This window comes from Sus scrofa, chromosome 9, assembly GCF_054392235.1.
Source record: "Sus scrofa isolate SSC_HxYL_T2T_F1_AM1 chromosome 9, Sscrofa_HxYL_maternal_Yorkshire_Landrace_v2.0, whole genome shotgun sequence".
Lineage (NCBI taxonomy): Eukaryota > Metazoa > Chordata > Mammalia > Artiodactyla > Suidae > Sus > Sus scrofa.
Window position 1 is genome coordinate 38357066 of NC_139391.1, and position 13599 is coordinate 38370664.

The 13599-nt window shown below is 35.1% G+C and overlaps 1 protein-coding gene across 1 annotated transcript in view; it reads right to left on the minus strand.

Moving 5' to 3' along the window:
* Positions 1-11641: 11641 nt before the first annotated feature.
* The window catches only part of RDX (radixin), a gene marked incomplete at its 5' end in the record, with an annotated part of 55940 nt that continues 53982 nt past the window's right edge, over positions 11642-13599 (minus strand). Inside the window, 1 exon segment of the mRNA NM_001009576.1 lies at positions 11642-12163. Coding sequence (NP_001009576.1) covers positions 11999-12163 — 165 coding nt within the window. The 3' untranslated portion in view covers positions 11642-11998.

Genomic DNA, 13599 nt, shown 5'->3' on the forward strand with positions numbered 1-13599 from the left:
CTTAACAGAACCGAGGCTCAGATGGGTGTGTGGCTTCCCAATGTCATGCACCTAGAAAGAGGCCAGGCCAGCATTCAAACCTAAGGGATGCAATTAACACTCCTCATGCTGCTTCACCTCTATCCCAAACACTGGAAGCCAGTCAGACGGGTCGTGTATCTAATGCGCTCTGAACTAATAAAACCTATGTTTAAGTATCTTTGGTAAAAAACAAATTTACTAGGTACAGTAGATTTACTGAAAAAGCAGGAGAATCTGGGAAAGGATTCTTGCAGCCCTAGAATGGGGACGACCATGGGCTATGGAGTCTATAATTTGACTCCTGGCAGTTCCTGAGCATGCTGACGAATTCTGCAGAAACAGCAGGGATCAGAACTTGGCAGACTGGGCAGCTGGCACAGCAATAAAAAGATGGTGACCACTTTAGCCTAAGGACCTAATAGTTACAAGCCTCTCCAGCAAATCAGCTTAGAATTTAGTGTGAATCTCAGGGACCAGAGGAAGAAAGAGAGACTGAAAACCTCATTAGCACTCTAGAAACTAATCTAGGCTCTAACCACCCCTCCCCCAGCAAGAGATATTTGGGGCCCAAGAAAATCGTTTAAGAACCAAAAGTTTATGGTATGAGAGCAATATTTGATGTGAAAAGTAACATCTGAAATCAAAGGATGTTTTTCTTAAAGTCAGAAACATTATATTAATGATAGAATGAATTAAGTTGAGCTACCTCCTTAAAAAAAGAGAATATTTGATAGTCTTTGAAGTACGTTTGCTATTGTTTGGTGTTATGGTCAAGTGTTTGATATTATTAAGTGTTCTGTAATATCTGAGCTTGTCATTTTCCATTTTAATAAAAGTAGGCAAATGAAAACTCTACACTGAGGAAATGGTGGCACTCAAAAGGAAATGAAAAACCAAAAACTACCAAAGTAACTTTAGAAAATCCACCTATTGATTTGCTTCTTTAAAAAACAAACAAACAAACAAACAAACAAAACATTTTCTGATGATAAAAGTTCGGAAAAGTCAGAGAAGTTTTAATTACTGGCAGATGTTTTTCACGTGGGCCCTAAAGAATACATTAGACCACTCCAGCAGTGTCAGCTTTTAAGTAAACCCTGAAATACAGAAATCCAATTTTGTTTCCTTTTCAATTTGTGAAAAGAAAGGATCTACTTTTCTTACAAAGGTACAACTACATCATTTAAGTAAGAAATAACTTCCTATCTTTTAGGAATACCTAAATCTTAAGCAAACTTACCTTATCCATTGGACTGTAACACATTACCTTAAATAGGATAAAATGCAAGCAGCATTTGCATAAGAATACAGGGCAGTATTATTTGTAATAGCAAAGCACTGGTAAAAACATGAATGTTCATCACACGTTAAGGGGCATCCATACAATTCCACACTATGGTACGTTTATACTTACATGCAGTGAGTTCCAAAAAACACCCTTCAGTGAAAGAAGTACACAGAATGCTGTGCCTCATGTAAACAATGAAAAAGGATAAAATATATGCATGTTTCTACATGTATAGGTGACCTCCAGAGGCACGAGTTGAAAAAAATAGTTACCTTTGGAGAGAGCTGGAAGACTACAGAGGACAGAGAAAGTAGGCTTACTTTTTTGTGTTATTCTACTGCAATCTATTGAATTTTGTTTCATGTTCATTTATTTTTTAGAACTTCAATGATTTAATTAAGTTTTTTTTTTTTTTAAATAAGGCTTTAGTCATAAAGTAGCTACGTATGACCTAAAGCACCATTAGTATTGGCAACTTCAACACATAACACGATAATTAATACTGGAAGCAAATGAAAAATTCACTTTTCTGAAAATATTCGTAATTTAATATCTACTTTTCTAGTTTTTAAAAACAATTCTCTTTATGCATAGTTGAAAATTTTTTTGATAAAAAAGGAGATAATCTGGCAATAACAAAATACTTTAATTTTTAAAATAATCTCCAAAGAAAATAACCAAAGGGGGAAAAAAATCCTTAAATATCCCAGTTTTCTTATGCTTTGCTATGATACAAACCACTGCTATGTAAGTTTACAAAAATCAACACAAACAATTAATGCTTGAGAAGGAAATTTTACCTGTAATGTTTGAGGTGATGGATATCCTTTTACTTAAGGTAGAAAAATAATTTGTAGTAAAAAATGGTAAACTTAACAGCAAGTTAAATTAGCAACAAAATAGGCTGTAAGAAAACTTTCATATTAAATTAATTTCAATACTGGCTATTCTTAATATAAGCTATTATTTATTATTAAGGTTGCATATAGTCAGTAGGCTCTAAGAAAACCAGACACATTTTATTTTAAAAATATGCAATTCCTGGAGTTCCCGTTGTGGCGCAGTGGCTAACGAATCCAACTAGGAACCATGAGGTTGCGGGTTCGATCCCTGGCCTTGCTCAGTGGGTTAAGGATTTGGCATTGCCATGAGCTGTGGTGTGGGTCGAAGACGTGGCTCAGATCCTGCGTTGCTGTGGCTCTGGCGTAGGCCAGCAGGTACAGATCCAATTCGACCCCTAGGCCGGGAACCTCCATATGCCACAGGTGCAGCTCTAGAAAAAGGCAAAAAGACAAAAAAATGCAATTCCTTCATGGCAGAGAACCAAGTTAACATTATCTAGCCTACCTAGTGATTAATTATAACTGATGCTCCCAAGCAGCTGTAATTTTACAAATGCAAGAAAATATTTCCCTTCATTAGTCAAGTCAGTATCATGCTTCTTTGTATGCTAATTAGCACCTACTTATAACCTCTCATTTCTCTAACTCCTGAGCATTTTATCCCAGTTTTTCTTTTGGTTTTCATTTCTTTATTCTACCACTTCATTTGAATCCACGTCTCAAGTTCCTGACTACAATTTCCTTGACATGGTCACGGGGTCATGTCTCTCTCATATAAATCCACTGGTGCTTTGCATCAGCAGCAACCGCTCTGTCAGTCACTGGAGGAGTGACTACCTCTATGAACACATGTGTTATATGTATTATCTTCTGACTTGATGCGCAAAAGGCAGGCCTCCTTGTTTCTCATTCAGCTTTCCTAACACCATTAAATTGAAGCCTCCTTAAATTTCTAATGCTTAAGGACTAAAACATAATGGCTCAAAAATAAGGTAGTAGAGAATATTTTCTTACCTGTGTACATAAGACATACTTGTTTCCAGTCTTCCTAATGCGTGAGACTATTCCAATAATCTCCTCTAAAGACAAAACTACCTTTCCGGTGGATGTATTTTCTATCCATTTGATGCAAAATCTTTGGTACAGCCTACGTCCCCCCAATTCACTAGACATATTCTTAAAACATCAGCTTATTCTGAAATGTAATGAGGCCCAGCACATTAAATTATACTATAAATGATACAAATGCTTAGGTTCTGGGTTCTAATTCCAGATTTTACACTGTTTGGCACCCTAGTTTTTACAAAATGGAGGTTTTCTCTTAGGTATTTAAAAATACAAAGAAACTGCTAAATAACAGTGATTTGATTTGGCTCCTAACAACAACAAAAAAAAACCTTTCTGTATTTATGATCCACTACTTTTAAAAGATTTTACTACTTCTTGGGAAAAAAATTATAGCTTAATCAATGTTAAAGTTCTAAGAAACTTAAATGAGCTACTATCATGCAGTACATTGGCAAATACTAATGAAATAATTAGAAAGTAAACAAATCACGAAATTATGATTTCCTTTTACGAACAGTGAAAGATATTACATTTTCTGATAGGAAGTACTTTTAAAACACACAAATTAAAAGTTGCAAAATTCTACATTTAATCTACACATCAATGGTACAGCACCACATTTATGGTTAATAGGGAGGCAAATGATCTACCTGTAACTTAAGATTACCAAATGATATACTTACCTATATTCAAAATTTCTATGGCCTAAAAATTGAGAAATATATTGTATTAGGAATTATCTGGGGAAAACAAGCAAAAATAAGAAAACAAATAACAACAACAACAAAAAATCCCTAACATCATTTGGGCATAAGCACATGAATCAAATCTAGCAAGAAAGCTGATGAGCATAATCAAATGACTCTCAACTTGAAGAAAACCTACAGAAATTTCCAAAGTAATTTGTTCAAAGCTGTCACTTCCAGTGAATACTTACATGTGTATATTCTGAGATAATCTTCACTGAATGGTGTTTTGGTGAATATAACCCCTTCAAAATGACCTAAATGAACTATTTTCCTAACTCCTTAAAACCTATTTCAAAACATCTTTCAAGTCACTACATGTTAGAATCATCTGAGAGCAAAAAGGATCTTGATAGAACTGTTGCAAGCACACTCCACAGTTAATAGTTTTTCAACTATAAACAAGTATTAATAATTCAAAAGTACATGGATATTAACATGTGGTCATTACATTTTGGTGAAACAATGCATCTGGAACCCAAATGTCTTTATCTGATTGTATAACTAGTTAATCTAACTAGTTAATGTAATTCAGAACTATGAAACTGCTTATAAAACTAGAGTACAAGAGTGTGTAAGACCAGCAGTTAGAACTCAGAATCAAATCCATTTGTTCTTGGGTGACTTTAATTTCTAGTGCAACTAAAGAACAACTCTTTTTTGTGTGTGTTGTTTTTTGGTCTGTGCTGGTAGCATGCAGAAGTTCCAGGGCCAGGGATCAAACCTGCACAACAGCAGTGACCCAAGCCATAGCAGTGACAACTCTGGATCTTTAACCCACTGAGCCATCAGGGAATTCCAAAGAACCCATTCTTAAAAAGCCACGGATAAAAGTATAAAAATGGAGGTCTTAACTGTCCCCCTAAGAGGTCATTTGGAAAATAAGCAGAAGAAAAAAATTACTACATATAGCAAACGTGAGGGCAAACTGCATCTAACATTTCCTTTAAGTACTCAGAAGGTAGTAATATCACTCCCATGACCACAGCCTTGTTCTTCTATTAAGCTCCATTTATCCTCTGCCTTTCTAGGATACTCCACAGAGCAGCATTAAGTTTTCCTTGGTGCAAAGTTAGTTATTATTCCTTCCTGTAACTGCATTCCCAAGGCACCAGATGTCTTCAACTCAAAGTAAACCACCTCAGCAGAGGATTAAAGGCTCCATAAATTCGTGGCCCAACCCACTCTAACTCTAGCCTTACCATCCCAGAGTCAGTATACAGGAAATCATGTTTTCTATTCTAGTCAAAACAGTCTACTTTTCATCTCACTGGACTCTGGACATTGTACATAATCTCTCTTCTGTTATGGCTTTTTAATCTCATCTTTGTTAAAAAAATAAGTTTTTCTCTTTAAAAAAACACGAACACCAAAAGCACAGGCACAAAAAAAACTAGACAAACTTCATCAAAACTAAAAACTTTAGTGCCTCAAAGACTACTATCAATAGAATGAAAAGGCAACCCACAGAATGAGTATTGGCAACTCACATATATGACAAGGGATTACTATCCAGAACATATAAAGAACTCCTTCAATTCAACAAACACAAAAAAATAAACTCAATTATTATTTTTTATTTTTGTCTTCCATATGCTGCACCCACAGCATATGGAAGTTCCCAGGCTGGGGGTAGAATCGGAGCTACAGCTGCCAGCCTACACCAGATCCGAGCCCCATCTGCAACCTATACCACAGCTCACGAAAACACCAGATCCTTAACCCATTGAGCGAGGCCAGGGATCGAACCCACGTCCTCATGGATACTAGTTGGGTTCGTCAATGCTGAGCCGTGATAGGAACTTCAACAACTCCATTTTAAAATTGTCAGAACATGAATATGTACTTTAGCAAATCATATTAAAAAAGGTCAATAAGCATATGAAAAGATGTTCAACATCAGAGAGAAATGCATCATGGGGAAATGTAAATCAAAACCAGTATGACATGCCACTTCACCCACTTGGCTAGTATGAAAAATATATATATAACAATTACTGTGAGAATGTGGAGAAACTGGAAACTTTTCTGGTGGGAATGTAAGATGGTACAGCTGCTGCAAAATATTGGCAGCTCCTCAAAAATTAAACAAAGAATTATGACATCATTGAGCAATTCCATTTCTGGGTATATACCCAAGAAGTGAAAGCAGGGACTCAAACAGATATTTGTATACCAACATACGTAGCATCATTCACAACAGTCGAGAAGAGGAAATAATCCAGATTATTTGGTCCATTAACCAATGAATGGATAAAGAAAGTGTGGTAAATACATACTGTGGAATATTATTCAGCCTTAAAGAATAACACTTGGAGTTCCCATTGTGGCGCAGTGGAAACAAATCCGACTAGTAACCATGAGGTTGGGGGTTCGATCCCTCATCTTGCTTAGTGGGTTAAGAATGCGGTGTTGCCACGGGCTGTAGTGCCATGAGCTGTGATGTTGTTTGCAGATGCAGCTTGTATCTGACATTCCTGTGGCTGTGGCTACAGCTCCGATTAGACCCCTAGCCTGGGAACCTCCATATGTGGCCCTAAAAAGCAAAAAAACAAAACAAACAAAAAAAGAATAAAACTCTAATGTCCTTATAATATAGGTGAACCATGAAAACATTATCCTAAGTGAAGTAAGTCAGACACAAAAGGACAAATATTATCGGTCAGTCCATGTATATGAGGTACTGCTGTCAAATTCAAATTCACAGAGAGTAGGCAAATGGTCAGTAGAGACTGGGAAGAGGGCAGAATGGGGAGTTAGTATTTAATGGTACAGAGATTCTATCTGGGATGATGAAAAGTTCTGGAGATGGATGGTAGTGATGGTTGCACAACAATGTGAAAATAATGGCACTCAACCTTTAAAAGTGGCTAAAATAGTCTTGTGTTATGTAAAATACTTCAATGCAATAAAGCAATGAAGATTAAACTGAAATCTCCTAGCTCCATTAAATGTCTCAGTATTTAATACAGATGTTGCTAATTACTATATACTGACAGTTGGGTATAAAATGAGTCTTTTCATAAAGATGGAAAAACTTTTAACATTAGGCACTTTATTTTTTAGGATATCTTTAAATATTGGCCAGTGTTAAGAACCTGATCTACATAGTGAAAATTAAGCGATTTGTCAGAAAACAAGCACACTTAAGAAATTATACTGTGTATTCTTATTCTCCAACAGTTGCTTGTTTTCCTCTATTGCTCTTCCTCATGTTGTTGTAATTTCTTCCATTACACAGCGTATCTTTTTATCCAAATTAGCTAAAATTTAAAAATAATTACATAAATGGAATGAAGGTATATAAGATTCAAACGCCGGGTTTGAATGACACAGACTTCTCAGTATAAACAAAAGGAAAGGGCAGGGGAAGCTGGCATTGCCTCACGAGTCTAAGACATACACGCATTTCTAGGTTTAAAACAAAAGGGAAAACATCTTAAGTTGCAAAAAATTAAGAGATAGTATGGCATACATTATAACACAGTGCAAGAAGAACTTGATAAAACAAATCCGTATTTTATCACAAGAAACTTTTCTGAGGATTATTACATAAATTTCAGAAATTCCGATGCCATGTTACTACCACAAAGATGGACGTTTGGCTACGTAGACTGAGAGTAAAGATAAACTAAACCAGTAAATAACTTTAAGGAGCACACTACGCATCATGCATAAATACCAAAGCAAATCTAAATTTTGAAAATGAGCATTAAATAAAAGTGAACAATTAGAACAGAGTAATAAATTACATGGATGGAAGCAACTGACTAGATATAAGCACGGAGGAATCTGGGCATACAAATAACGTGAAGCAACAAAATGGTGTTGCCAAAGAAATCTCGTATCGGAACAGGTTATTGCAAATCACCCAAGAGCTAAGATAAATATTTGAAGGTTCACACTTTAAGACAGTCCAAAACAAAGGGTCACAGTCCTTCTAATCTTGCTTCTGTACCCTAGAATATATACAGGACGTATTTAAAAAAAGCATATTGCCTAAATGAAGGTCATTAAAGAACCTGACCCCATTTAGTAGCTAGGGAACTCCAGAGCCAAACATAAACCTGAATTTAAAAGATGTGTCATGGGATAGTCAATTATCTCAGTCATGATCTTTAACTTTAAAATTTGCTGAGAAATAATGATGGATATTTCAACTCCTAAAGCAGTATATGTAACTTCAAATCAGAAAAATTTGTTTTGCAGTTTAAGGGTGGCTGTAATATTGAGGCAACAAGGCAAGAAGTTGTCATCTGTCCAGACGGGAAAATGGCAACTCTAAAAATCACTAAAGATGGAGGAGATATTAAGAAATAGGTCTGCTAGGAAAAAATGGGAATTAAGATTATTTAATTGGAAGGATGGGAAGGTAGGTGATAAGCTTTAACATATGAAGCACTCTCATGAGCCAATTTTTCCTTGCTAACAGGGCAGAATGTGAAGCTTCATACTGCCTTGACATTTTATGGTTATCGTTATTTGCTGAATCCACTGTGCTTTTAAAATGTACTAGAATGTTGTCATTCTACATGATAGATCACATCAGAATTATTTAATAGATTATCTTCTAGTTTAAAAAAAGAATGAAGAACAGAGTAAGAAAAGCTAAAGTTCTGTTCACTTAGAACAAACTTAAGAAAGGATTATCGGTGCAATTCCATATTTAAATGTTTTCTTATTAAAGATATCTAAGATTTGGCTTATTACTTGGTTCAGTAAACTAATGCTAATTCCTAAACTTCTGTTTCAAGTTCTAGATTTTAAATAATTAAAATAAAATTTTAATTATTTTCATTATGCAGAGACAAAATAAGGTGCTTTGGGATCTAAAAACTAAAAATATCACCAATCAACAGGCGATAAGAACTAAGAAAGTGGTGGGCATTTTTTATTTTTAATCACAACACTAACGTTGAAACTATCATTTTTTTAAATGATTAACCAGGAGTGAGTTCCAATACAATCTAAGATATCTTTCTAAGCGCTAATTCTAGTTCTTAAAGAAAAACTCTTAGATATAAAGCAAAACCTTAATATAAAATTCACTTTTCTAACAGAATCAGAGTAAAGAGCTCACTACCTGCCTTTGAGAGTAGAAATAATAAAGGGACTGTTAAACATTACTATAAACCAAGAAGACACCTGGTTTTACTATTCTTAGAAAATATTTATCATTTGTTCAAGAATAATTTTTATGTTAAAAATTAGTAAGAATTTTTTAAGTAGGTGCACTCAATATACAGTTTTTTAAAGAACACTAGTATTTTAATAGTGAGATTAATCAATGACAAATTGTTTTTTCCTGAGGAAAAGAAACTAAATATTCACTATACAATAAAATCAATGATTGGAAGTCTTAAATGGTTTTCTATTACAAAGAGAGTCAATTTATTTTAATGATTGTATTTTCCCACAGAATTAACAATCACTATTACTTCCATATCAAAAGAGATATATAACTGGGGGGAAAGAGTAAATGTATGAGGATTTTGAAATTTTTCCTATCCACTTCTCATTTTTAAGATGTAATGATTCATGGATCTAATAGAGATAATTTTCAGGAAATATACAAAAAAAATCTATGTTAAATAACAACAGTGGACCTTGAAGGCATAAGCTTTTGTCACTTTATTGTTATTAACCAATGAATGTTATCCAAAATTATATAGATGTAACTGTAACTTAATTGTACAACACAAAATAATTCTAATGGTAAAAGCCTGTTGGAATTTACCAAATACTCATTAATATATGTTTACATTGCTATATGAACATGTGCTTCTCAACTGCTAATAATAAAAGTTATAATTGGTTTAATGAAAACTCATATTGCAAAGAGTTGTTCCTGTTTAGAAAAAATTCACACAGCTTTAAAAATGGATCGAATCCATTTTAATCCTAATCTACAAATAGACTATAAACAGCAAAAATAACCGGTAATTTTTCAACACTGATATCAAACTGATGTAGGAATGGTAGTGCACACAATTCAAAAATGAAGGAAATTAATAAAAATCCAATGAAAATCCATGTTTTTACCTATTATGGCAATCGCTTTAATGCTTTGGAAGAGTGAACACATGCTTTAAACTGTGACCAGTAAGGGTCACCATCTATTCCTCTAACATGCTGCAAGCAGAATCACTCTCTTCCACGGTGCTCTGAAGCATGTGCACAACCACCGTACAACAGCCACTTCAAGGTTAACCAGTTATCTTTTGTCCTAAGTCCCCAAAAATATATTAAATGCAACCTTTCCTTTTCATAATGTCTGCCCAGATTAATCCTTTCAAAGTCAGCAAAATCAAAAAACACAAAAGATATTTTCAGACATAACTTGAATCTACCGTGCATGAAAAATGTCTAACAAAATGGCAATTTTAATAAACATAAATTTGAATGCATAATATCAAATGGAAGGTAGCTGAACCACACAGAGAAAACAAGGCTTTCCTTATCTCCAAATCTAGATGTTTTATTAATAAAGAAAATGTTAGAACATGTGAATATTGAACATCTTTCAAACTGGAAAGATTTCTTTATAAAACATAACTGAAATTGATATAACCTAAAAATAAAATTTCTAAAACAGAAACAAACCAAATTTAAGTATTTTTAGTTCAAGATTAAAAAAAATAAGCACAATGATTTAGAAACCAAATATGCTAAAATGATTATGTAACAATTACATTAAGAAATGAAGGATCAGACACTCTTCATATGCTACAAGGGTGCACGCGTGCTCTCTCTCGCTCTCTCTCTCTCACACACACACACACACACACACACACACAACCTTTCTCTCACTCTCTCACACTTCCTCAGACATACAACACCCCTCCAGGAAGATAGTATATCAGTGAGAGCTTAACAATTTTATTACAAATCAGAGTCCCACAGTTCACCTCAACAAAAAGGCAGTTAAAATTTAGCACTCTTAAGATATTCTGAAGGAAAAGGAAATCTCAAAAATATTCCTTCATGATTGAAAATATCACTATGTCTATAAAACATAGAGCTTACACACTTCACTGTGTCTGAACAACCAGTCATCGCAGGTGTAGGAGTGAGGTAGTATTACTGTCTCTCCTTGGGACTGATGTTTTCATACACTGCCCTTCCAGAAAGGTCCAGGGTTTTTTAAATGATGTAATCAATTACCAACAAATGTATATTTTCTTTTATTAAACATCCATTTTTCAAAATCAATCTATGAAAGAATGAAACTTTAAAAATCTTTCAAAGACAACTGTTATCTGCACTAGGATTTCATCAATAAACTCTCCTAGGGAACTACTTACTACCTGCTGTCTATACCTTTGTGAAATCTGCAAACAAAGAAAATCAAAGGATGACAGGAGATGAAACACCAATTCAGTGGTCAAAGGTGACTGCAATCCCTTAATGTTATTAAATTGGGAATTAAGAAAATTAACCACCAGCTATACACTACCCTGTTAAACATTCTAATCTTTTTCATGATTCACAGCCATCTTCTACACAATGACCAAAGACTGACCACCCTGCCACCCATGCTCACTTTAATCACTGCCAATGAGCTGCATTATGGTTACACGGCAGGTCAAGGTATGAGAAGGACACACAGAGAAAACATGAGTGAGAGAAAATGTGGAAATACATGCAGTAAGATATGGAAGGAGAGGGGGAAAACACTCATTAAGTCACATCATCCTTTAAAATGTACAAAGTGCTTAAATCATACATACACATTTGTCAAACATGATAATTAGTGTTAATCTGTAACAACAGAAAAAAAAGGAAAATGAAAAACGTGAAAAAGGAGGTGATGGAACACTGTTCTCCATTCCCTGGCCCAAAAGAAAAAGAAAACCAAGGATGGTATTACACTGCCTTAATGCTGACGAGCTCCCCTGTGTCTTTTAGCCACCACAGTCAGACTGGTACAAGTGCTTTGGCAAGGTGGGAGGCATTCCATCACATCTGCAAAGGCCTGCTTTTCTCTGTTGGTGGTTCAGCTTATGAAGAACATGTATGCAAAATAACAGCTCTCACATTGCTTCAAACTCATCAATACGCTGCTTTGTGTTGCCTTGTCGGATCTGTCGCAGAGTCTTGTACTTATCGCGGCCTGCTTTAACGTTCTCAGCATGAAGAACATCGTTTTGCGTTTTCTTGGTTTCATCTCTGGCTTGGGCTAATTCTGAACTTAATGCCTACATTAAAAAAAATAAAAATGTAACTATAATTACTTTTTTAGATTTTAAAGACATATGAAAAAGATTTAAAGACAAAATACATATATCTTTAACAAATCTCTGACTTTTTTATTAAAATTTCCACAATGAAATCTTCTTTTTCAAAATATGTAAGTTTGTTTTACTTTTAGTAATGGTGGGGACAGTGGTTAAAGAGGAATATACTCTTGGCCTCAACCATGATGATTTTCAGTATTATTCTAAATTTCCTTAACCTTCTCATCTAATACTTGAAATGACTTACAGAAGGTTCAACATAGCCATTACTGAATGTTACTATACGATCTAAAATCTAGGAGTTCCCTTGTGGCTTAGCAGGTTAAGGATCTGGCATTGTCACTGCAGCAGCTCAGGTTGCTGTTGTGGGGTGGGTTCAAGCCCTGGCCTATGGAACTTACACATGGCATGGCGCAGCCCCCCTCTCCCCAAAAAACTATACCATGAAAGAAAACTTCTCCAAAGTCATAATACATTTATTACAACCATCACCTTATTTTCTCTTCTTCATTAACATTTAAAAATGTCACCATTTTAAAAATTAGAGAACTTACTTGGAATAAAGTCCAATAAAATTACTATTTTGATCTAATTGTGTACATTTAACGAACTAGCCTGCTGTTATAAAATCTGAACAAAAAAATTCAGATCAGGAGTTCCCGTTGTAGCACAGTGGAAACTAATCCGACTGGGAACCATGAGGCTGCGGGTTTGATCCCTGGCCTTGCTCAGTGAGGATCTGGTGTTGCTGTGAGCTGTGGTGTAGGTTGCAGGCACGGCTCGGCTCGGATCTGGCATTGCTGTGGCTCTGGCGTAGGCCAGCAGCAACAGCTCCGATTAGATCCCCAGCCTGGGAACATCCATATGTCGTGGGTGAGGCCCTAAAAATAAAAAAGACATAAGACAAAAAAAAAATTCCGATCACATAATATCTATTATATTAGCATTGCTTTCTAATGTATACTGTTTAAACACTAAATTTATCTGTTTTGTAAATACAGCATTAAGATATGTTCTACTTTTTGTTGTTGTTTCGGCTGTGCCTGCAGCATGCAGAAGCTTCCATGCCAGGTGTCAAACCTACACCGTAGCTGTGACAATGCCAGATCCATAATCACTAGGCCACCAGGGAACTCCACTGTATTCTACTTTTTAACATGGGTAAGCTTTAATTAAATGACAACTTAATAATTAAGCCCTCATTACACAAGGCCAACAAACATCTGGTAATAAGGACAAACAGAAAACATGAAATAATGTGACTACAGGCCAAACACCTACAAACCATCACAAGGATGGCTACAGTTAAAGGCTTCCAAAATCAAATGTTCCTTTTTAATACGTCTGTCTTAATAAATGGAGAAAATGCAAACTACACTTAAATGTGCATAAAGCTG